At 46.2% G+C, this 25,556-nt stretch overlaps 1 protein-coding gene across 20 annotated transcripts in view; it reads left to right on the forward strand.

The window, feature by feature from the left end:
• The window catches only part of KALRN (kalirin RhoGEF kinase), a 504,304-nt gene extending 478,758 nt beyond the window's left edge, over positions 1-25,546 (forward strand). For 16 of the 20 annotated variants that reach the window (XM_068687540.1, XM_068687542.1, XM_068687541.1 and 13 more), the window contains 11 exons: positions 1,757-1,880; positions 3,190-3,249; positions 12,244-12,271; positions 12,731-12,902; positions 14,763-14,884; positions 15,751-15,882; positions 16,064-16,228; positions 16,789-16,867; positions 18,038-18,238; positions 19,162-19,300; positions 20,988-25,546. In XM_068687540.1, the coding sequence (XP_068543641.1) occupies positions 1,757-1,880; positions 3,190-3,249; positions 12,244-12,271; positions 12,731-12,902; positions 14,763-14,884; positions 15,751-15,882; positions 16,064-16,228; positions 16,789-16,867; positions 18,038-18,238; positions 19,162-19,300; positions 20,988-21,533 (1,768 nt within the window). In that variant the 3' untranslated portion in view covers positions 21,534-25,546. Of the gene's footprint in view, positions 1-1,756; positions 1,881-2,035; positions 2,120-3,189; positions 3,250-12,243; positions 12,272-12,730; positions 12,903-14,762; positions 14,885-15,750; positions 15,883-16,063; positions 16,229-16,788; positions 16,868-18,037; positions 18,239-19,161; positions 19,301-20,987 lie in introns of those variants that run through there. The other 4 variants (XM_068687537.1, XM_068687546.1, XM_068687548.1 and 1 more) reach the window with 4 other exon arrangements.
• The last annotated feature ends 10 nt before the right edge of the window (positions 25,547-25,556 follow it).

Genomic DNA, 25,556 nt, shown 5'->3' on the forward strand with positions numbered 1-25,556 from the left:
AGCCTGAATGACTTTCTAATATAAATCCAATGGGTTAAAAATGCAGCTGTTTTCAGCCCTGTCTAGTCTGCCAGATCATGGGGAGTTAAAAGTAATAAAACTGTTTCTTCTGTTGACAAATACTGTACACAAAATATGTGTTTGATCCAGTAGTGTTAGCATCATGATAGGTGAGGGTCAGCCACATCCTTGACTCTTTATCATGTCATAAAGGAAAATATAACAGTCCCGAAGTGCTGGATAATGCTCCCTGGTCTGCACACCTAATGCAGACCTCCCCCCAAAAAATGCCCAAATACCAAGCCATCCTTCCTGTCCAGCCAGGGTGTGTAGGGAGTGTTGGTGCTCCTTGTGCCAAAACACAACTGCCCCTGCCAGCCACCAGCTCCATGCCACTGGTAGGCACCTGGCCCACGGTGCTGCCACACCAAAAACAGTCCCCATGAACCATTTTGGTCTTACATCAGTGCAGCCAGTTCCTGGGAGGCCCTTGGGTTTACTTTTGAAAAAAATGAGCTATTGTACAGCTCCAGTCAGGTGCTGAAATACAAAAAGATGCTTATGAATCATCGCCAGTGATCATGGGGGAGCATCGGCTGTGCGGGGTGTCCTTCAAGTCCTACCTTGCTAACATACTGCATTTTATTGGCATCGCAGGTGATCGTTGGATTACATGCAACTTGCTTTGTAAAATGTATCAAGGTACTGTAGACGTGACATGACATGTGCCAAACATTGGGCTTAAAACATGCAAATAAAATTTGCATGACTTAAAGGTGGGCAGATGCTTTGAACCTGGATCCCAGCTCATCACACTGCTGTTTCGAGAGCTTTCAGCTTTGGACAACATACCACTTCCCAAATCCTCCCCAACCTGCCCACTATTTAAACCAAATGAATTCCATATTGAGAAGTGTTTTGTTTTGTTTTGTTTTTTTCTTGATTTTTTTACGTCTGCTTTGATATGCAATTTCTGTTGTTGACACAGCATTGCTCTTACAAAGGGTGACATGATCTTTTTTTTTTCTTTTTTCCAAGAGTAAGGTCACAGGCACAGTAATGAGGGGTGAAAAATATTCTGGAAATCATGCCTGCTGTGATTCTAGTCAAAAAGCATGGACTGATTGATGTCCTCTCTATCCCGATTGGCAAAATCAAATATTACACTAATGGGAAATTATTGGTCTTGAGAAGCAGAGCAGAGCTTGTCATTCTAGGAAAGTACTTATCTCTTGGAAAGTTAGTGATGTAGCTCCCATTTTCTGAGCTATTCATGTTCTGAGTAACATGTAGGGAGCGACACCTTCAATTTCTTAAATCTTTTTATTTGCTCGACAAAGTAATCTATTAAGATGGTTCTCGTTTATTACGTTTGTTGCTTTTAACCAACAAGACTGAGGACTGAATTGACCTGTTAACTATAGCAAAAATAAAATAAGTCTCTGTTTGTGGCAATGCAAGACAAAGTCCCTGAAACCAGCTGACTGAGTTCTAGTTGCCTGCTTCCATCATGGGATATTTTTTCCTGCTCCATGCATTTAAACAGCAAGTGTGGCACAACATCTGCTTTGCAGAACACTTTGGTTTGTTTTTTAACTTCAACTCTCATTGCTCAAGTAGAGATAGGCGTATTGCCGGTGGCTTCCACCTTCTAGGGAATTGCAGTAATCGCAAATGTGGATGCTGGTTCTCCTTTCCCAATCCTTCCTTCCTGCTATGATTTGCCATTTGATTGCTGCGTTTTTTGGTACAACAGGAAGTCATGTTCATGGCATACCCTGCGCATGAGAAAGCGGGCGGAAAAGGAGAGCAGTGGCAAAAATGAAGCCAATGGGCCACGTAAATCCAAGGATATTCTGGGGAACAAAGTCTCTGTTAAAGTGAGTAAGGCCAACGGAAAGCTGTGTGCCACTCTCCTGCTTCCCATCCTTTTCACCCCCTATAGCATCCTCTCCTGAGAGAGGGAGGGGGCGGCAATTTTGGGTTGTGTTTTTGTTTTTTTTTCCACTTCAGTTATCTTTTTTTTTTTTTGTAGTATCCATTTTAGCAGGATTTTTGCATGCAAGATAAAATGCAGCCTTTGTTTTTCATTTTCTTTTTCCTGGCATCCCATACACAAGTAAGTAATCTTCATTAAAAGACTATGTATGAGGTTAAATAACTGTTCTGTAAATAACTGAAAACAGTGAATTACTTTCCTCTGATCTAGCCCAATCTGCAGCTCCATCAGAGCAACTGCAGCGGTAAGAAAGCCACTGGGTGAAATGACTGCCTTTTTAATGTTGACAAGTTTTCCTCAGGCCAATATTTCCCCACATATTATGATAAGGGGCTCTCTACCTTGAGATGCTAAAGAAGTTCACTGTGGGGAGATGGTCTGAATGACCTCTTTATTTCCATATCACCAGACAGGGAAGAGATGCTGACTTGGTCTTGCCAGGAGAGGGTTTTGTGTGTGTCCGTGTGTGTGTGTGTCCGTGTCTGTCTCTCTCTCTCTGAGATCTCCCAGTGTGGAAAAGGTTGAGAACGGTGGGGTTAAGCTCCATCTTCTGCATTGAGTGCCTGACTTCTCTGCTCCAATTGAGAGGATCCATCTCTATAAACCAGCCATGAGGCCTGCTCAGGACTAATCTGGGGCTATCCCTCCCAGCAGAGGCAAGCAAACAAATACTCGTTGTGGTTTTGACACAACCAAAGCCCAGCCTTGATGCAGGAAAGCACTTGAGCATGTACTATGGATCCACCCCTCTCCAGGAGAGTCCATGATTAAGTGTTTTCCTTTCTGGAGGCTTTCCCTCATGTATGCCTCTTGAAACAGATGGCATGTGCAAAGAGAAGCCCTGCCACTGCCACCCGGCTGCCCCTCGCACCCAGAGCTAAGGGCAGCAGCTGCTGCAGCATGGTGGTCACGGGGCTTCCTTCTCCTGCTTCCTTGCTGTTGTACTGCCCGAACGACTTGCAGAATCACTGCCTTTCCTCTGGCAAAAGCATGTCTTCGCCTTTGCTTCTTTTGTTTTGTTGTTGGTTTGGTTTGGGTTTGGGTTTTGTTTTGTTTGTTTTTTTTTGGAGCATATTCTGTCCTGTTATCCATCCCCATGCTGCTCACAACTCCTTGCTGCTCTGCCCTGTCTAACCAATCTCTCCTCTAATCTCTTGTTCTCTTTCTTCCTCTTCATGCTGCCAAACAAGGAGACAAACAGCTCAGAGGAGTCAGAGTGTGATGACCTTGACCCCAATACTAGCATGGAGGTAGAGACAATCATCCTTGTCATTATTTTTGTCCAAGAACATGTGCCTGTTTTGAAATGCCTGTGCTGGAAGGGGAGCTGGTGGGTCTGCATCGCTCATGGACATATGTGCCAATTAAACATGAGTCACACAAAGCACCAATTCTGTTTTTGCCAAGCAGTGAACTGGAGTTCAGGCTGCCTTTGTGATAGCAGCAGTGGAGGAAGCTGAGGAACAAGTTCTTGCTGAGCTGGAGGCTTACAAAGCCGCCCTCAGTCGCTGCTTCCCACCTGGGACCTCGCTCAATGAAATGATCGTGCATGCCTGTCAGCTACCAGTAAATGCAGCAGCTCTCTATTTTAAAAACACCCACTGTCCTGGCAACACATGCTGGGCTGCTAGTCAGGCTTGTGTTGTGAATTACTGGAGCAAACGTTGTTGCACCAAGCTGGTGCTTTAAATCTAGATCAGAAAAGAAAAGTTTTGTTTTGTTTTTTTTTTTTCCCTAGAAGTTGATGTCACTTTAAAAATGGGAAATTGCATTTCTGAAAGGTACTGAAAGATCTTGGTAAAATTAGTTGCTTTTATGTACCTGTATCATAGATAAAACTGTAGATAAGTGGACCCAACCTGTGATGCATTACATGACTCTTTATTTCCAGTGTGAAGCCACCGATTTTAGTGGAGTGACCAAGACATGCCTTGCTGAGAGAGTCAGAAAGAGCTTAAAATCATGAGAGCTGCATGTCTGGCTCTTCTCAATTAATATCTTGCAGAGCCCATTTTTCTGTGTATGGTGACCACACTAAACACCTGTGTACATTGTACCACGGCTGAGGCTTCTTACTGAAACAGGCGAGGAAAAGGTTCAGCAAGACCTCCATGATTTTGCAGAGATAGTAGAGCAGGTCATTGGAGAAGAGGGATATTGCACCTCCAGGAAGCTGTTAGCCAGATTGCACTACAAACGTCACACAAAAGAAAGCTGACCTTCCTCCTGGGGTTAAAAAACAGCAGAAGTGTATTGGGATGTACCACCTCAGCTATTAACCTGCAGGTTCTCTTCTGTTGTAATTGTGTTGGCATCAGTAAATACATCTTTGAGAAAAGGATGTGTGTTAAAGGAAAGCTTTTGACCCAGCTGACATGCTGGAGATTGAATGATATTTGCCACTAAAGCTCCATTATTCTTAGGAGTGTCTTTGCATTTTCAAAAAGCATTTTGCCAATCACAGGTAACAACTAGAAATATATGTATTTGGTACAAGGCAGTGCCCAGTTACTGCACATAAATCTATGTAAGCTTTAGATCATTGGAAATTGACCCATGGAATGAAAAACAGCTGAGACACAGGCCTGATGTACAGAGCTGGGTGAGGATTGCCATCCAGAGGGAGCAGACCAAGGGCAGGCTCCAAAACATGCATGAGGGAAACAGCCCTAGAAGTGGTATTGTAGCAGCACAGTCTGTAGTGTCTGGGGTTTTCGCTGCTGGCACACAGTTGTTCTCCTTGTCCCTTTATTATGAATGTTGTGATGCTCCTTTTCAAATGTATTGTGAGAAATGTATTGGATTAAGGCCTCAGGAGCTAAAGCCTTTTCCCATTAAAACAGAAGCAAGGCAAGCTCTTTCCATGCCTAGAGCCTGATGCAGGACTTCATTGGGCAGGAGATCTGTGGAGGAAGTCAGACAGTGATGGCAGAGCATCAGGAGGTCTATGCAGAGATGTCTAAGCTACAGAGCAGCTGGCTAGCACACCTCACAGCACAGGTCTCAGCATGGGCTGCGAAATCTCTTCTCAGAGGAACTGCAGCTGGATCTCTGGCAGCTCCCAGGGCTGGTGGGCTCTCCAGACTCTTTCTAGTCTGCATTCCTCTCCTCTGGTGATGGTTCCAGTTTTAAGGTTTGTCAGTGAGGGGAAAGCAACATTGGCAAGCCCTTTCAACATCATTTATCACAACCTCCAGCTCCTTTCCTGTGGCAGGCTCACCATGAAGACTTTGAACCTGATCCAGTCCATGGGGGAAACATTAGTCCCTTGCTTTTTCAGGTTCCTGTGTCCCATGATTGTGCCTGTGCCTGCACATAGTATCAGAGCAGGACTGTCAAATCCTCCGTCAGCCAGTGTGTTTTCAGTCTCCCCTGGGGGCTGTACCTGATACAGAGGGAGTGGGGCAGCTGGTGTACATCCTTAACCATATTTTGCAGGAAAAAAAAACAACTGACTTTTCTGGCTTTGTGTCCCGTGCTTAAATATTGCTAAAAAGCTGTGATACCCTCTACCCCAAGCTGTGCACATAGTGAAAACCAGCCTCTCACCAGGCTCCCCCTTCTCTGTTCCAGGGGCCAGGAGCATCACTGGCTGCCCGTGGTGGGGGCAGACCTGGCTCTGACACCTGGCTCAGCTTGTGACAGTTTCATAGGCTCAGCGTGTGACAATCTCACAGTCTGTGGGAGTGCTGGCAGGAGAGCTGTGTCCTGGCCCAAACACCACCATTTAGTGGCCCACACAGCCTACCCGTGTCATTAAGGAGGAGGCCTCTGTACTTACAGCCCTGGGCGAGTCACCCGGCTTCTCCTACAGGGCTGTCACCCCTAACACACTGACATCCCTCGTCCCGTCATACGTGAGATCATGCTCCCAGTGCTAGAAGAGAGAGCAGGCTCTAAATGCAAAGAAGCCATATTAATTAGTTGGAAGTGTTGGTGCATTTTACCTCCAGCCTGTTTCCTGTGCGAGAAGTCAGTAAGCTGGTTGTGATAGATCCATGAAGTCCCACGGCTGCTGCAGTCTTTCAGGTCCAGCTTTGGTTGCTATTTATAAAGTACCACGGATCTGTTCAGTAGAGTCCAGATTATTGAAGCACTTTGGCTTTGTTTTGTTTCAAGGGGAAATAGAAAGAAGGAAAGAAATGTGAAGAACATATAATGAGAGCAAAAACCTGGAATTGTGAGTGACTTTTCAATGAGCTAAAATGCTATTACTGTATTTTTATCTGCATAGGGACAGGCTAGCCCTGGAGAACTTTCCATTCTTTGTAACTTGGAATAGAAATTGCATCTCTTGGTGGCTGTTTCTTTTCTTGTAGTTTATCAATATGTAATGAAAGCGGACAAGAATGGAAATGAAATATGGTGGTGTTTTGTTTTGTTTTGTTGGGTTGTGTTTTTTTTTTCCTAGTTTCTATTTTGTGCAATTGTTACACAAAACAGAAGGTGTAAAGTCACCTGTCAGGCATGTGGAGTGTAGGAACAGGAATGTGAGGAGCAGTTGTAGCCACGTGAAGGATAGGAGTAACCTATATTTAAGAAAGATCAGAGAGTCCCTTTCCATGTGTTTGTAGCTAATTGCACAGGGACAGGCAGTTCTCCTTCTGGGAAGAAGGTGTATGTCCTTGTGAATCAGTGAATATCGTCCACACCCATGTCTGGGGTCCTGGACAATGACACAACTAATTGTCGTACAATTTGGTGTCATAACACCTCCTGGGGTTTCAATATTGCTGAGGAGGTCAGAAGTCACCTGTGCAGATCCCATCAGGCCACAGGTCTCTCCTCTGAGCAGATGTCCTCCCAGCAGTCAGAAGACCTGATGGAGCTGAGGCTCACAAAACTCAGCTTCCAGGCTTCGGAGCAGACCTTTCCTGCAGGGACCCGACATCTTGTTTTGCACAGGGCGATGCCAGCTGCGGTGCATTGCAGGTAATCCTGACCAACAGGCAGCCAACACCCGGTGTGTTTGTTCCTGCTTCTTAGCCCTGCAAAGGTGCGATGAAATCCAGGCACACCCTGAGTTGGTGGAAGTGCCATCAGGAGGTTAGTGAGCTGGGATATTGCCAAGGTATGTAGGTTGGACTTCACCATCATTTTTTTTCAGTTTGGCACATTCAAGACTACCCAGAGACCAAGGGAGATCAGCACTGGGAGCACACTGCAGGCAAGAACGTCGTGTTAGCACCCTCACAGCCCAAGCGATTGAGTAAGCAATAGCTCAGTGGATACAGAATTGGCTTCGCGTCAACTCTCAGCTCAGGCCAGGAATTCCCAAGTGCTTTAGGCAAATGCCTTCATCCCTCTGCCTTGAGTTTTCCATCTCCAGAGCATGTCTAACATACTCTCTCTGTTCTCAGACAATACTGGTAAGAAAGCCTATCCAGGTACAGATTGTTTTCCCATGTCTGTGTGCATAGTACAGAACAGCCTTACTCTGGGAAGAGACTCTTATCACAGATACAACATGAAAAAACGCAATCCTGAGAGCTTCCAATGTCCCTGGGGTGGTCTCCACAGGCAACACCAGAGTCCCACTGCCCTGGGTGGACAGGGATGCTGAGATGGAGTGGGCAGGCAGCTTATCAGGTGTCAAGCCAGTTGGCAGCGCAGGTGCCATAGTTTAGCTTTCAGAGGAGGAACAAGTGATCTGCTAATCTGCAAGAAGACAATAGGGTGCCACAACACGGTGTGGTAGCCTTCAAAAGCAGGGACACCCTGCAGCTACAGCCATTGAAGCACCTCAGCTGGAGCCTGATGCAGGGAAAAGGACTCCTGCCATGTACAGACCCATGGGACACAGCCAGCATCTCCTGTGGCTCCTCTCAGCGGCAGCCAAGCCCATCCATACTGAGTGCCAGAAGGCATCCCCCTTTCCCACCAAAGGCCTGGTGCTGGGGGATGTTTCATCAGGTACCATTCTTTCATTTTAAATAATTTCTCCCATTGGTGGCACCTACCCACATTCACTCCACTTATCAAGGGATTTCTCTTGTGAATTTTTTTATTTTTTTGGGGGGGGGGAGGAGGAGGAGGCTTGTTCCCCGTAAAACTTTCACATTAGAAGTTGACCTAATCAGAGAAGGACTGATATATATTTTCCTGCAAACTGCAGTTGGTTTAATTCTTCTTCAGTTCTTCTTACTTATTTATTTTTTCTGAGAACCACTACTTTTTTCTTTTTTTTTCTTTTTTAAATGAAGGAGCAAGTAGCTTGCTGCTGGCTCTGCTACCAGCATGTGCGAATGACTCAATATTTTATTTTAACTTGATGAGCAAGAAGTGCTATGAGGTGTTTACCAAATGCTGAGCTGCTTGCCTTGGAGTAAACATGCCCTCTGCTGTTTAGCTAAAGCATGGCTCTTTTTATGGAGGGATTGGTTGGTAGTCCAGCCTCACGACTCGGCAAAAGTGGGGAAAAACAGTCTGTCCTGTTTGTGATGCACTTCTGCAGGGTGTGCATACGCATAACAGATAAGCTCTGCTAAGGAGTCAGAGGTTGGAGTCACTTTGCAAGTGGACAGCTTTGCTGTGATGAATGCAAATGCCTTTCTGTGCTCATAACGTGAGCTTGGCAAACCAGGAGAAATGTGATCCAGTGCTGCAAAGTGCTGAGTTGCTGTATGCATCATCTGTGCTGCTTTTCCGAAGTCTGACTGCAACACTAAATTGCTGCTTTTGTCCCGTTTAAGCAAACTCACAAAAAATTCAGCATGACACATCTGGAAGCCTGGTGAGCCCTTTGCAAGTAGACTTAGGTGTTACGGGTGAATTTGGCAATCGTCTCCAAACACTGTTTTGCAACAAAAAAGTCACTTAGACCCACAAAGGCATGTGGACCTTTCTTGGTCTGAGCCCTGAAACAACGCAGGCTGGAGAAGGGAGAAGCAAGGTCTATTTCGGTCTTTTCTATGGAATAATGCTGACCTGTTGTCCCATTTGTGTGTCTCAGCCCCTTCTCTCCAGCTCCCATTCTTTGCCTTGTCAGTGCTGGACCCCACGTGGTGCAAGCAGAGACCACTTTGTGGGCTGCCTTTGTCACTTTGCACAGGGTTTCCATTTTTAGCCATCATTGTTTGGGAAACAAACTCTAACAGCCATGCAGTTAGAAGATTTCGTCCACTCTGGATCCAGTTGCAGGTATTTTGTCTGACAAAAAAAAAAAAAAAAGAAATCTTCATCTCCCTTCAGCTCCCTCACCTGCAGGAGGCTGTGCAAAATTCTCAGAGGGTGAGGGGGCCACGCTCCAGAGCTCTCTTCTCCAATTAAAAGTCAGTTTTGCGCATGAAGAAATCACCTCCACAGGTCTTTCACGTAGTTGAGAAGGACTTCGTGGAGTCTGCCCTCTCCTGCCATGCACCCATTGCCCAGAAACCTGAATGCTCTGCAGAAAGAGGCACTAAACCCCCATGGGGCTGATGTGTGGGTCAGGAAAGCTGGCTTCTGGCTGTGAATCTTTCATTTGCTATTTCTGCACTTCTCACCCTGTGATTTAAGCAAATCCTGTTCCCTAATCAAGTGATGTATTAAATCATTTTGGTAGCATTTAGCATTCTCTTGCGAAAAGGCTTTCATTTTTCTCTAAGCTTACAGCAGGTGAAAGCTGAGACATGGCTGTGGGGTGTCGTTAGGCAGCATTTTATTAATTAGCAGCTGAAGTTTTATCAAAGGAAATGTAAATTTTACCCCTAGACTCTTCCAATGTTATCTAGCAGTGGTAATTTTCTTTTATGATATTCCATTGGTAAGGCAATGGAAAGAAAACATCGGTAAGTCAATTATTATAACTGATTATGCCTCAGAAAATATTGAAATTGTAGCATTATTTATTTATAGATGTATCTATAACATATATCACTGTAGCTGTATCTTCTAATGCATCCTTTAGCGCTATAAAATTAATACAAAGTGTTAGGAGCATTTCTTTCTTGGGATCTCTAATCTTACCAGGACAGAAATCAGTGAATAATAAGGGAATTTAATGCACGCTGCAGGGAAGAAAGGAGAGCGCTACCGAGGATGTACGTGTGCTCCAGTTAAGCCACAAACTACAAAAATGAAGATGTATGTGCAAATGAACCACTGCCTCAGGTTACTAATCTGATAAATAGATGGTCTCGTTTAGTGAGAAGTGGCAAGTGGTGGTTATCTAGCTGGAAATCTCCCTCCCTACAACAGCTTTTTCTTCCCTTGCGGTGCCACGTGAATGCTACAAGTTAATCACAAATGCCATCTCCCCTTTCCCTCCCCACAGGCGGGGAGATGTTTTTCTTCACCCAGTGCCCTCTTACACCCCGATTACTTCCTGCCCATGGGGGCTGGATGCTATGTGTGGGTTCTGGGCCCCATGGGTAGCAGTTGCAGGAGGGTGGGTGACAATAGGGATGATGGATGAGACACAGAAGGCCATCAGGGTTCTGGGGCCCTGTGGGTGCAGCCAGGCCAAGCTGTGCCATCCCACCGCAGTGGGGTCACACTCTGCTGTCACCTCCCCATGGAGGTGCCCCCAGTGTGGCCGTACGAGGACTATAGAAATAGTCTTCAAAGGGGCCTCTCCAGGGGTGTAGAGAGGTTGGCTGCTTCCAGGCTGCTGGGGGTGAAATGTTTGAACTGTCGGTGCTCTTGGGAGAACCCAAGAGCCCAAACCATCTCGCCTGTCAGGTCCAGACCTGAAGGATGGGCTGGCCACGTGGTAGGGACTGTAACCGCTGTGCCCACCAGCATCAGCCTTCACCCCTCCCTGCAGCACAGCATAAAGCACTGGCATTGATGGGTTGCTTCAGCCTGTATGGTGAATTAGGTTCTCTATATACACTCCTGGAGGACCAAATTCTGCCTCCTGCTATGCCAAAGGACAGTCTCAGACAATGAGGAATTTATGGAAGGTATGATTCCATGGGAAAAAATGCCCATGAGAGATATGAGCCCATGTTGGACTCATCCATTCATGCTTTCTGGTGGTGATGGGGGAAGCAGAGCCTGGGGGCTGAGTGCTGATATCAGAGTTCAGCCTAGGGCTATGCAGAAGGGCTATGCAGCCAAAATTAATCTGAGTGCACTCCAGTGCCTCCTTGAATGGCACCTTGAGCCATGCACCTTGGAAAGCTATATATAACTCTCCAAAATAAATACAAATCTCAAGGATGCATCAATGAGTTTGAAGGCTTGTTGCTTCTGTCTCGTGGCCTGGTTTCTGATCACTGCAATAACTCCCATCAGCTTTGGCAGACCATGAATTAGGTCACTGCTTCACTGACACCTTCCAAAATAGCTCTGCAATAGACAGTAGCAAAGAAACAAGGTGAGATAACCACACTGGTGTTTATGGTGCTTGATATTTATTAGTGTGACTTTGGATAACAAGACTTTATTGGATTATTAAACCAGTTCATGAGGCTAAAACATTTATACTGTGGTACACCATTACATAATTAGAGTTGATGCTGTGTGTGAGAACTTACCGCTGTTGTCTTTGCTATCCCCCAGCTTTTCTTCTAGGACTAGCATGATGTAACTAGCACATATATCTATGCTATGGTGAGACAGTAGCTTTTCAAGTCTTTGCTAACTCACCAGTTAACAAGTTAGACAAAATAACTCAGTTATACAATTCCAGGTTCAAGTTATAAACTTTCCAGCAGCCCCATGAAACAAGTGACATTTTACTCATGATAGGCCATGAGCTGTTGCAGCACTGATTCGTGTCAGTAGGTGAAAAGAGGCCAGTATTTCTGTTTTAGCACTTTACCTTTTTTTCCCCTGAAGCTGGGCAGAAGCTCCCCAGAGCTGGTTAGTGGCCAGAGCGCAGGTGAGGTGCCCCAGGTGCATGGTGGCTGCAGGTGCTGTGTGATGTGGGTCTGGAGCTGGGCACAGGGGGGCACAAACCACATCCAGGTGGAAAGCGATTAATGGCTTGAGCATCACCTGAGCAAAGAGAAAGCACGGTCACCTTCCTCAGCCTTGGTGTTGTGCCTGCTACCTGCGATGCAGTTCACACAGCCTGCTTTATCAGCCTTCCAGAAACTGTAGCTGTCATTTACTGTTTCAACTGTGCACTGGCTTGTTCAGTTGTCACCAGAGCTTGCTGTGTTTGCCAGTTGTTGAGACTGCTTGAGCCCACTGGTCGGTGTTTCTGCAGTTCGGGTCAGCCTCACCACCTTGCCTTGTGAAACCAGATGTCTCTCTGTAACTGTCCAGACAACTAAATAATTGCTTTATATGTATTATTTCTTTGTATTTTTCAGATAATCAACCCCAATTTCATTCAAGAAGGTGAGTTAAAGACAGCTGTGCACTGACTTGCATTGAGGGGCGAGCCAGCAGCTGGGATTTAGTCCCACACAGCAGTGCTCACAGCAGAGGCAACTCTTCTTCAACAATCTGCTGGTGGGCTCACAGAGCCTGAGACCAAGCACTGAGTGCCCCAAACCCACCCCTCACCAAACACACCTTCACCATGCCTCACCTTGCTGCCAGAGCTCAGACCCAGGCACAGCCAGTCCCTGCTACCTCCTTCCCTGGGTTGCTGGCAGCTGGCTCTTCGTGAAGGTGGAGTTTTGCTAACAGCTCTGGGATAATCCATTTGGGACCCAGATCTTCAGTACTTAACCCTGACACATCGCCCCTCTACAAAACCAAACCACAACTGATCCTATAATGTGTTCTCCAGACTTGCACGGGGAGCATCCTCTCCTATGCATTAAAAGGTGTTCCCCCTATGTTCTTCTCCAGTGGCTCCAGAGTTTCTTGTGCCTTTAGTGGATATCACCTGCCTGCTCGGCGACACAGTGATGCTGCAGTGCAAAGTCTGTGGACGTCCCAAACCAACTATAACCTGGAAAGGACCAGATCAAAACATTCTTGACAATGACAACAGCACGGCCACCTACACGGTGTCATCCTGGTAAGGTCCCACCTCTGGATCCCAACACATCTGGTCATGTCCCCCTCAAATATGGCACCAACCAGGCTACAAGACTCATTAGAAATGCAGATAATTAAGGCCGGCATGGTGAATTGGCACATCACTGAGCTACACTTCAGCTAGAAAGGGTTGAACTCTGGGTTTTGGGTAACTCTTTAGTTTCTCAAGTTGATGTAGCCTATCTTCACCAAGTGTGTTGTGGGCAGTTGTGAGCTTTGGTTGTGCTGTGCCCCAGAATGCCAAGACCTCTGAGCCAGCTGCAATCCAGAAGCAATTAACGTTTCCACCATATTATTTTGGGTAATATTGCCTCCGCTTTGCTAGTGCTTATCTGTTTGGGTTTGATACAATGCTCACTTTTGGTAGGGACAGCAGTAGAGCAGAGCAAGCCCTCATCAGCTTGCAATATTCTTCATTTACTTATCCACACCATTGGGAATGTTCTCATCTCACGGGCAGAGGTGGTAACTCACGCAGTTTTCCTGAGCCTTTCCTCAGCTGTTCCTCAAAGAGCCTACATGTGCTCCTGGGAAGGCTACATCCAGCTGTGCTTGGACAGAAAGATGCTTGTCGTGATGTTCCTGGCCCATCTTTAGAACAAGCAGTGGGATGATCTGGAGTTGAATTCAGGTCAGGTAACAGCCCGCTGCTGGATGCTCATCTGCGGCTTACATAAGCTATTTGGGCCAAACTGAAGTGGAAATCTCCAGGAGGCAATCTTTCATGTGAACTTGTGAGCACTGCTGGCTCAGGCTGAGACAAACCCAGGGAGTACGAAGTCCATGGAAGTGACAAATGAACACTAAGAGAGGAGGGATTTTACATGTTCAAAAAAAAAAATTGAAAAGACATCCGATCAAGAGCTTCCTTCAGAGACCGTTGCCTTGTGAAGCTGCCCCAGGGTACCCCAAATTGCCTTTTTAGCCATTAGATTGATAGAGCCTTATCTTCAGGCTGCTGGCTGGGGCTGGGATGGGGGGGGTATTTCCATGTGGGGCTCTGTTTTACATCAGCCTTTTGCCTCTGCCGTCCCTCGCTGTGTGCTATCAGCACTCGTGTTGTCTCGTTCCTCCTGCTTGTTTTTCCGTGCAGGCGCTGCCTGCCAAAGAGAGGCCCAGCAAATCAGCGTCTGTCTTGCAAATCCTGCTGGCATCGGTGTCTAGATTGCGGGGGAAGGGGATGTTTCTATCCCATTCCTCAACCAGCACAGTTGGGCCAGCCGAAGCCGCAGTGTCCATGAGGTTACACCGGCAGCCAGGTCCCTTTGCAGTTTCCGATGGCTTGCATGTTCAAGTTTTGCCATCAAGGAAATTTATTGTTGGCTCTAAGTGGGGTGTCCAGCACAGCTAGCTCAGTTACACAAGCAAAATCCTTTCATCCAGGCCAACTCCACAGTGCATCTCAAAGAACTGACTATCTGCAGACCTGCTATAAATTCATTAGGTTGAGTAGAGCTGTTTATTTGCTCAGATTGGGAACGTCTCCCAAGAACTCAGCGCTGACATTTGTTACCCCCAGCTGCTGTGAAATGTCCACTCTTCCAGCCACATAGGTCACCATGACATTCTCCAGGGGTCTGAATCTCCTTTGAGACCACAGCAGAGCAGCAGATTTGCCCTGCAGGGCCCCATTGGGACCATTCTACTCAAAGGTTTTATGGCAACCTAATCCTAAGAGATGGAGGGGTTGCATTTGGGAGCATCTTTGGGGAGATGCTCCTTGAAATGGGTTAACAGGACTTGTGTGCATGTGTGTTTGTAACGAGGCAGGACAGAAGTAGGGATAAAAAACATTAGTGGGCAAAGCAGCGCTTTGTAATCCAGGCTTCTGTACCCACAGTGAATCCGGGGAGCTGACGCTGAAGATCTGTAACGTGATGCCCCAGGACAGCGGCATTTACACCTGCGTGGCAGTTAATGAGCACGGGACGGCATCAACTTCAGCCACAGTCAAAGTCCAAGGTAACGTGCCTGACCCTCATAGCCAGCCTTTTTCCTCTATGAGACCAGGAACATGCTGAAATGCCTGGTGCAAACGCAGCCAGGCATGGAGGAGTGCCAGGCAAACCGAGACAAATATAACCTGTCCTCAGCCAAGCCTCCCACTGCTGGCTGAAGGCATCGCAGGCTCTTTGCGTTGCTGAAGTTGTCCAAATGTAAGCATCACATCTGGGCAATGGAAACGCATTGGCAGGGGCTCAGCTCCTGCGTCCTGCTTGCAGTGCTGCTTCCCAGGGCTCGGGGAGCTTGGGCCAGGGCGAACCCTTCTGCTGGGATTCAATCCCAGCCTGAGTCCTCAGCGCTGTGATTAGTGACCCAGCTAATTGTAATAAATAGAAAATGGTGAGCTGATTGCTCCTGACCTCCAGCTCTGGGAGGGATGTGTTAACGTGAGGGATGTGGATGCCTGCTGCGTCCAAGGGCACGGCGCAGAGACTAATGTCTGGCCGGTGAATTACGGACCAGGAGTGTCACCAGCATTGTGAAGTCGATTTGTTTCTTCTCCCCTTTGGCCCTAGAGTTATCATTTCCCCAATTTATCCAAACAAGTTAGTGGCTGCATTAACTGCTACGGTGCTGAAGGGAGCCCTGGGCAAAACACAGCAGCCTGGCTGGTCGTTTGTCAACATACTGCCACCACACCAAGCACCACACACACAGACACACTCCAAATGGCTTCTTTCTGTCATTTTCAGACACTTTGAGGGCAACCACCTCCCCATCTCACTGCTGCTCAGTGAAGTCCAAAGATCACTTGTTTCCCTCAGTTAAAGCACTAGGGCTTGCTGATGTGATGCTAGACTGGGTGCCTGTTTTCTCTCCCCAAGGTGTCCCAGCTGCCCCAAATCGCCCCATTGCTCAGGAGAGAAGCTGCACCTCTGTGATCCTTCGCTGGCTGCCCCCCTCCAGTACAGGCAATTGCACCATTTCAGGCTACACTGTGGAGTACAGAGAAGAAGGTAAGTGGTTTGAGCTCTGCTCACTAGCTGAGAAAACGTTCTCATGTTGACAGCAGTTTATGAAATGCCTTCCAGCATTTGGCCATATAACCTCTGGGCAGCAAGAACAAGTCCCTTGCTCTGAGTTCACACACTGGGGCTGTCTCCATCACCTTTCCTTCTCTCCCTCCCTACAACATAGGCTCGCAGGTCTGGCAGCAGTCAGTGGCCTCAACTCTGGACACCTACCTTGTCATTGAAGACCTGTCCCCAGGCTGCCAGTACCAGTTTCGAGTGAGCGCCAGCAACCCCTGGGGGATCAGCTTGCCCAGTGACCCATCTGAATTTGTGAGGCTCCCAGAGTACGGTGAGTGGGTACAGTGAGGAGGGGGTGATGCTTGCTGGGCATCCACGGTGAGCAGGACTTGAGGGGTCTCCTAAGCCTGGGAGATGCTCAGAGCCAGCTCCTGCCACTGGAAAGGCTCTCCATGCCTTTTCCTGTACCGCTGGGCTCACAGCTGCTGCTCAGTGTACATGCATTTCCTCAGGTTTCAGTAGCTCCAGCACATAACCAGCTGTGTGAGTGGCTTCAATAGCCTGTGCTGGCTGAAATGAGATCTCACGTGGCATAGATCTCCCTTCCATTTGCACACAGATAAGCCCTGAGACTGTCTGTGTGGTTCCTTTCCAGCCCAAAATAGCAAGGACAGATTTGAATTCATCTTATCCACACCTCGCTCTGGGAAGCTCTGGCTTTTGGTGGTCTAATACACTGGATTTGATAGAGCAGCGTGAAATTGGACTCAGTAGTAATTTTTGCTGTTCTTAAGTAATATATTCTCACCTAATTCAGAAACATGCAGTTTATAATCCACACTAACCTGTCTTGTATTTACACTCTCTTGCATGTGCTTTGTTTTCCCAAAGATTCTGCTGCTGATGGTGCCACTATTTCATGGAAGGAAAACTTTGACCTTGCTTATGCAGAGCTGCATGAGATTGGGAGGTAATATTAACCATGCTTATCGCTGCAATGAAACACTGAAACAATGGCTTGAAGATGTGGCCTTGGAAGAGAGCTTAGGCTGCTTTTTGTAGTTAGCTTGAAAACTGCTCCTTTCAGAGAGCATTGCACATTAAGTACTGATTACAATACAGACCGGCTAAAATGCTGGCTAAATCTCATCTTTCAAGATGAGTTGTGATTTGAGGATTGCAGCTGGGACATGGGTAACCAAATGCAAACCTCTCAACAATTAGACAGCCAAATCTCTGGCAGCCAGCGCTTGCTGGTATCTCCTCTGACATCTCGGGTTTGATGTGGGCTTTTGAAGTCAGGATGACTTGCTGGTTCTGGCTGTGCTTAACCTCAGAGACTGTTTGCAAAGCACTTAGGCATGTGACTGACTTAAATCAGGTGCTGAAGGGCTCTGCTGAGCGGGGTGGTCAGTGAGCAGGACCTTGTGCAGACAGCCGATAAGAGCACACAAACAATTCAGGTTGATGTTCATGCAGTCATGTCTTATCCCAGAGGTCAGTGACGAGTGCTTCTGGGGCTGAGAGGTAGGAGCCTGCCTGGTTCTGGGGAAAGGAGAGTGGATGTGTTACCTACAGGCCAAGTGCAGCACATGGCTTCATCAAGTACTCTTGCTTCCAAGAACGGCGCTAGGCACCGGTCCGTGTGACTTTCCTAAATGCCCTCATGCCAGCTGTTTGCCCCTAATTTCTCGCCGTATGCCTAAAACTGCAAGACAAAATGATTGTTTAGCGATTATTTAGCAAGGGTTTTCTTTTTGTTGTCTGAGTAAGTTCGGGCTCATTATTTAAGCAACTGGAGAGGGGAGAGCCAAGTTCAGGAACAAGGAGGCAGAACCTGTAAAAGCAGCAGCAAATTGAACCCAGGGGAGATTGTTAGAGGACATCAGTAGGGCTGCACGAAACAAAGTGGCTGTTTGCTGTCGGTGCTTGCTAATCCCCAAAGAATCCAAACAGCCAGGGTAAGAGACAGGGATTCTTGCTGGAAAAAGGTTATGAACGACTAGTTAAGTGTGATTCTCTGTGAAATGTTAATATACTAAATCAAATAACACTTTGAAAATCAGCCTGCTATTGCACTAGAAAACGAGCATGATTTATTTATTGGTCCCATTCATTAATGTGATTTTTTTTTTTCCAGGGGACGATTCTCCATAGTAAAGAAATGTGTTCACAAAGCTACCAGGAAAGACGTTGCTGTAAAATTCATTAGTAAAAAAATGAAAAAGAAAGAGCAAGCGGCACATGAAGCAGCCCTGTTACAGCACTTACAGCATCCTCAGTACATCACTATCCATGATACCTATGAGTCTCCGACTTCTTACATCCTAGTTTTGGAGCTGTAAGTACACGGAGCTTCAATTCAAGTGTCTGGGTAGGAATCACAGCACTATTTAAAGCCAAGGATAAAATCCACCCTCACTTCAGCAGGGCAAAGACTTTGTCATCTGTTTTTTATTGATTGTGACATCAAATGATATAGCCATTTTCTGCGGACTTTCTGCTGCCTTTTCTTTACAGTAAATAAGATTCAGGGGTACAAATAAAACTGCTTTCTACTCTGGTGAGGCCTGGATAATTGTATCAGCAGTTAGTCTGTCACACTGAATAGGATGAAATTTATTTGGGCAGTTTTGTCCACTGTTTATATGTGAGTAAACGTGCTTCAGCTGGATTGCAGCCTACATTGCTCTAATAGTTTTTGGTGAAAAAAAAAGCTGCACAGGGACTATGCTTGTCCCTCTAAGGAGAAATAGCAACCAAAATCCAAAATGCTTCTTTGTTACAGAGTATCCAATGAAATACATTTAGGCTTTTTGCTTATTTATGTATACACATAAATAAAACTAGGTGGAAAACTTTTATGGGGTTAGTTTTCCCACAGAACATATTACCAGCTGAAAATGCCAGTAATACTTTCTGCATTATGCAACCCTCTCTGTAAATAAATAGACAAAGCCAAATAATTAAGTGGATCTGTTTTCAAAGGAACCTCCTCTGTCTATTGAATACATCCTTAAGCATATTACTTTACTTTGAGACTGTTGCTAAATTTTTTAGGACTGGGTTTAGCAATTGAGGATTAATCATTCTACCATTTCCACAGCCTGCAGTATGTTGAGATATCGTTAAATATCAGATCTCTCCTTTTGGTTTCCTCTATTTTTAGGTCACAAAGTTTCCATTGCAATTTTGTTTTCAAATATTAGCTGTTCCTGGAGATGCTGTGTGATCTTTCACGTGTGGGGTTTGGTTTGTTTGCAGGATGGATGACGGTCGTCTCTTAGATTACCTAATGAACCATGATGAACTCATGGAGGAAAAGGTAGCTTTCTACATAAGAGACACAATGGAAGCCTTGCAGTATCTTCACAATTGCCGAGTGGCTCATTTAGACATAAAGGTAAGAAAAGAAGAAAATGATGCTGTTACTCAGTGCCCTGGTACAGACAGTTCCCAGCTTCACTAACAGCGAGGAGGTGCAGTCTGTGCCCTGAGTGATGATCACTGAATGGACAAGTGCTACTTTTCAGACCTATTGGCCAGAGAAAGGGCTTAGGACCTGCAGCATGAGGTCTATATCTTCCTTCAGCTCAGAGATGTACTTTGTCCTTGATTCATTGGTTTGTTCTCAAGGGCTTTCTGAAAAAGGGATTTAACGAAAAAGGGCAGGAGTGAGATGTCAGTAGCTGCTGAGCGAGGAAGAACAAGCTGCAGTCTCTAATGTGAGACTAGCACAGCTCATTCCTCCCCGTGATAGCACACGTGGCAGGAGACACTGTGTTGTCCTGGATTCGGCATTGTGCTGCCGTCCTCACCAACATCCCAGTGATCTGGGATGGCGGGGAACTGGTGATTGAAGTTATAATCAAGTGCTCTGGGCTTTGTGGTCTGCAGCTTTGATTCAGGTTGCCAGGGGTATCAGATAATCTATAATTTATTTGAAGACTTAAATGGAATTTAAAAATGGAGAATGAGAGATGGATTTGACTGTCTTGTATCGTGGACAATCCAACTCCATGGAGGTCTCGTCTCAGCCCTGCAGCCCCCAGGCACGTCAGATGAAATGGTGTTTTCATTCTTCTGCTTCTTACTGCTGCTACTACAAAAAAAAAAAAAAAAAAAAACCTTTTGTGCAATATCTTATGTGAGCATTAGTCCCAAAAGGCTATATTATCCTGCTTTCTTTCAGTCTTTCTGCTTGTATTTTCTGCTGTATTTATAGGATTTGTCAAAAAATAGACATCACTTGTAGGTAAGAAACTGCACTGAATTCTTTATTTGATCATAAGATACCTCCCAAAAACAAGGTGGGAAGCCAATTTTCTGTGACCTATTTACAGTTCTCCTGAATGAGGCATGCTAAATAAAGTACCTTCTGTTGCTGAGTGGAAAGAGGGAGATGCATTGCTAGGGACAATAGACCTAGCCATGGACTGTATTGTCCCAAGATCCTCTCAAGATCGTGCTAATTTCTTCTTTCCACAACAGAAGAGCAAGTGGAGAGGTTTGAACAGTAGTGTAGTAGACTTTGAGTTGCATATGTATGTGCATGAGCATGAGGAGCTATAGGACAAATGCATGGAAAAGTGACTCTAGAGAGGTAGTGGGCAAAAAGTTTAGTATTTGTTTTACAGAGAACATTTATGTCATACATTTATGTCATCCAGGTGTCACGCAAACAAGTGGAATCTGAATAAATTGATCAGAGGTGTTGTAGCTTGTCTCAAAATTACAACTGTCAGTGCTCTTAATCTGTAGAGATTATTTTGAGAAAAATAAACTGCGAGTATTTGGGACTAAGTACAAAATTGCACTGTGTTAAAAAGGGTGTAAAATGGGGATGCTGTCATTGCAGCTTCAGTGTTGATCCAAATTGACAACAGAGTACACAGGAGTTGACCTGGTTCCTTGTCAGTAACTCTCCTGCTCTGTATGTCATACATACCTGATAAAATGTGATTTTTGACCAGTTCTTCAACCTAAAACACAAAGCTAAATATTTGGATAGGTGTGTCTAGAATAAAGGCTACACCTTTTGTTTGCAGAACAAGAGCATAATTAAGGTTTTGTTATTCTGTTTTCCGCAGCCAGAAAATCTGCTCATTGATTTAAGAATCCCGGTACCTCGTGTCAAGATCATCGATTTGGAAGATGCCGTTCAAATCACGGGTCATTATCACGTCCACCACCTCCTTGGAAACCCAGAGTTTGCAGCTCCTGAAGTTATCCAAGGCCTTCCCGTCTCCCTGAGCACAGACATCTGGAGCATCGGGGTCCTCACCTACGTCATGCTGAGTGGTGTCTCTCCCTTCCTGGATGAAAGCAAAGAGGAGACGTGTATCAATGTGTGCAGAGTAGATTTCAGCTTCCCACCCGAGTACTTCTCCGACGTCAGCCATGCCGCCAGGGATTTCATCAACGTTATCCTCCAGGAAGACTTCAGGAGAAGGCCAACAGCAGCCACGTGTTTACAGCATCCATGGCTGCAACCACACAATGGCAGCTATTCCAAAATCCCTCTGGATACCTCCCGCTTGGCTTCCTTCATCGAGCGCCGCAGACACCAGTACGACGTGCACCCTGTCCCCAGTGTCAAGAGTTTCCTGATGAGCAGGCTGAACCCAGGAACGTAATGCCTGGCTCCCTGGGACAAGACACTGCTGGTGCTGAGGCACGGCACAGGGAGCGAGCAGGCACAAAGATCTTCTGTACATACTTCTGTATTTGGCGTTGGCATTTGAGGGGTACAAATCTGTCTGGAGGCCACAGTCCTTGCCCAGTTACTCAGAACCAAAGCAAACAGGGTAACAGTGACAGGTACCTGCTCCCCTCCCTCGGCAGGCTCCTCCTGGAAGCATCTCCACAGGGCTGCGGGCAGCAAACACCAACTGGAAACAAGAGCCAAAACTGCAGTTGCCTTAATCTTTGGGAGGCAGCCTTACAAGAAATCCTCTTGATCTTGCTGAACTGATTTCAAAGCATCTGAGAGATTAGGAGTAGGATAGCATGTGGAGGAGTAAGTCTAGGCCGACCTTAGCGTGTGCTGCAGGACTGCACTGAATTCAGCTCTTGCTGAGGTCACTGCAAGCCTGCTCCAGGTTAACAGGTGGATTTTGCACACCCTGTACACCCAGGTCTCCCATGATTTCAGTGGGGACTTTGCCTGCATGGGACATGCAAGATCAGGTCTTGTTGGATCAGCTTCTGTGGTGGTGTGGCTTAGGTACACCCTCGTTACATGGTAGTGCTCAGAATAAAATTCTGTGTTAACCCTTGGGCTTTCTGCTTTGTCAAGTCAACATGCAGTACCTTTTGGAGCTATGATTAAGGCAATGAATTCATTGGAGCATACAGCTGTTTCTGATGAAGCACAATGGGACTACGATGGTGGTTTTTTTTAAAGCATTTTATATACACTGTACAGAAATCTTTTGCGAAACCTGTGCATTGAGAAAAGGATGTCCAATTTTTGCAGTATCTGTAAACTAAACGATGATTGACGAAGACAATTTTTTCTATCACAGGTTTTCAGTATACATATATTGTATCATATATAGAGAGAGTATATATATAAAGGATCCTGTTCCATTTCTAGCTTCAGAATTGCTTGGCCCAAAGTCCATCTAAAGCCTTTCGAAGTGTAGTTGGTAAGTGGTGAGTCCATCCCTGTGCTTACAGCTCAAAAATAGTTTTCAGTGTTTAAAGAATGTCATTTGTTTCATTTCCAAACTTGTAAATATCTCTCAGCTGCCGTTAGCACCTCATCACCAAAGCATTCGTGAGGATATTTTTATGTCCAAAGCCTAATTTGTAATAAAATAAAAAAAAATCTGCAATTAAAACATTTCTCTCTTGCAAGCCAAGTTGCAACATCATCACATTGATGTTACAGTGACAGAGCCAGCCTTAGTACAAGCAACGCAGAGTCTGCAGTGACAGATCAGCAGTTCATAGGCTGGCCAAGTCTTCCTCTCTCTAGCAGCAGGACTGGAAGGGGAAACACCTCCCAGGCTGGTGCTTCCCCATCCTGCTGCAGCACCATAAAACCCTACAGCCTTCCAGGCTGATGATCAGAGAATTTTTTTAACCCTCGCACGTGAGTACATTGCCTTGGTGCTGAGTGCCACTGCTGTGCCTGCAATAGGAAATGTCAGTTGTTACCAAAGGTTTTCCTAATGAAAAAGGGCTTGCTCTGGACATGTGTACTCAGCAGAGGCTCTCTTGAGATATCTCATAAGGGCAAGAGCCAAATTCAACTTGCCATCTAAGTAACTGCACTGTGAGACTGCAACATCTCTGCAGGAGCAAAAGCAGGTGATGGAAATTTTCTGCAAGTGCGTACTCTCAGGGCTCTGCTAGCCCTTCTTCTGATTCAACTCCAAGCTCAGTTTCACGGCAGGTAGGAGGCCTTCTCTTTGTGCTTGCTCTACCAGGCACAGCAAATCACGATGTCAGTGCTGCATGCACGCAACACAAGAGCAGACCTTAAGATCTGGGAGCTGCAGTCAGAGAGGCGAGCCCAGGTGCCCGAGCAGAGTCAGAGGCAGCGTACGGGACTGTGTGAGTGATGGAGAGGTCTAATACTGGGGGAAGTTGTGGAAAGGCTTGAGTGTTCACAGAGGGCTAAAGCTTTGGTTTCCCTCTGTGGTGCAGCAGATAATTTTCTGAGCAACTCAGCAGCACCTCATAGACAAAGAACAGGCTCTCTTCCTGAGCAAGAGTGTGAAGTATGTGATTTCTTAGCAACCAAAACTTCAGGCAGCAGTCATCAAGGGGTGTCTTTAATTAGCACCAGCCGCAGGTACTTCTCACTGCAGGACTGTTTGTGCTTCTTCCTATTTGTCGAAGCTGGCTCTTTGTGCTGTGATTGTGCTGCCCTTAAGAAAATGTTTATGGAAGTGCGGTTTATAAAACCCACAGCTTTTATTAGGCCCGTGGGTACTGTTTAAGCCGCAGTCTTTCTGCTTGGCATTAATACAAACAAATTCTCATGTATCGCAGGAAATCTGGAGTTATTTATCATTTTATTTTGCTGTGTCTTGCGTTCACATCTCAAACTGTGAAAATAGGCACTTTGGGCGTATAGGGGTAAAAGCTGGATTGATTAAAGGAAAACTGAAGTCTCCAATTGCTATCAAATAGCAGGGAAAAAAAAAAGGCTGAAAGAGGATACATGGTGCTCATATGGTTCTGGTGCTCATATTCAAAAAAAGAGATTCCTCTTGAAGGGAGAGCTGGAGCTGCTGAGCTCTGAAGAATTTTGAGCGTTTTGGAGTTGCTTTGCTTTATGGCCCTGCTTTGCCATGTTCATGTTAGGTAGCTCCTCTTCCTGGGCTCTGCTTTTCTTACAGCACATTCAGGAAAACTCAAACCCATCGGTACCTCCAGATGTGTCTGATTATAAACCTTACATTTTAGTGCAAACATTATATGTTTTTGCCTGAATCGTCATTTATGTCAGGTTGATATGAAATGCTGCCATCTGATAAATACAGAGGAAGCATTCACATATGGCTCTCCCAAGGTCTTTTTCAGCCTTTGCCACCTTCTGCAGGGAGTAGGTGACCCCTCGGTAAACTCAGGGCCTTCCTAGAGGGCAGCATCATGTGCAGTGCTGGTAGCCACCCCAGCCATTACAACCAGCACAATATCAGCGCTTTGGCTGCACAGGCTTGGTGCAGAGCAGCCCTCCAGGCAGGCAGACACTGCCTGCAGGCTGCTGCACTGCCTCTGGAATCCAAATTCGTGTCTTAGGTGAGCTAAGGAGCAGCATGCCTGCAGCTAGGGTGGGCCGGGTTGACACAGAGCACCGGGGTCTTAGGCTTGAAAACCTTAAAGCAATCCAGAGTATGCATTTGCAATGCTTCTCTGGTCCTAATTGTACCAACAAGTCTTGCTTAGTCCCATTGTCTTTTTATTTTAAGTGACTTTATTTTTTTTTTCATTAACATCTACCTTTAAAATCATTTTTACTTTCAACCTAAGATAATGCTGAGAGAAAGCCTGTGCCCTCAGCTGACCTTCCCAGGTTTTGTTGCCCAGCATTTCCAAAGATGCCATCAGGCCCTTGTTACAAATGCCACAGACGAAGGCTGAAGGCAGAACAGCACAGTATGACTTGGCTATATACAACCGTATTTTAATACCCTTGCAATGAGAGGGCTACGTCAGGTGACCTGGGATAATGTAAACTCTGGAGAGAAATGTCAAGGCTAGCCTGTATATACAAGTCTGACAGATAATTAACATGCACAGGGGCTAACAAGCTGGTTTTGTTCCTGTTTCTTTCCATGCAGCAGCAGATCCCCCCCTAACACAGGGCCTGGGTCTATTTCCCTGCTTGTTTGTCCTCACTCCATCAGAAAATGGTGCTTTCCAGGGACACGGGGCCTGGCCCCATGCCACCAGGCTGGTCGCACGGTGCCACCAAGTGCTGGGCCTGGTGCTGGGACGTGTCACGCCGAGTGTCACCGCCACATGTTGGCCATGACCGTGGCGGCTGGGACAGACGAGCTGGCCTCAGTGGAAGCCATATGGCACCGCCACATCCACCTCCTGGTGCTCTCCTTCTACTATACCCATCGGCATTGCTCTGTCACTGAGACCTGTTGGCTGGTGACTTTTGGAAGGCAAATGTGACAGAAAGGGAATATATA

Source organism: Anas acuta, chromosome 6 (genome assembly GCF_963932015.1).
Source record: "Anas acuta chromosome 6, bAnaAcu1.1, whole genome shotgun sequence".
NCBI lineage: Eukaryota > Metazoa > Chordata > Aves > Anseriformes > Anatidae > Anas > Anas acuta.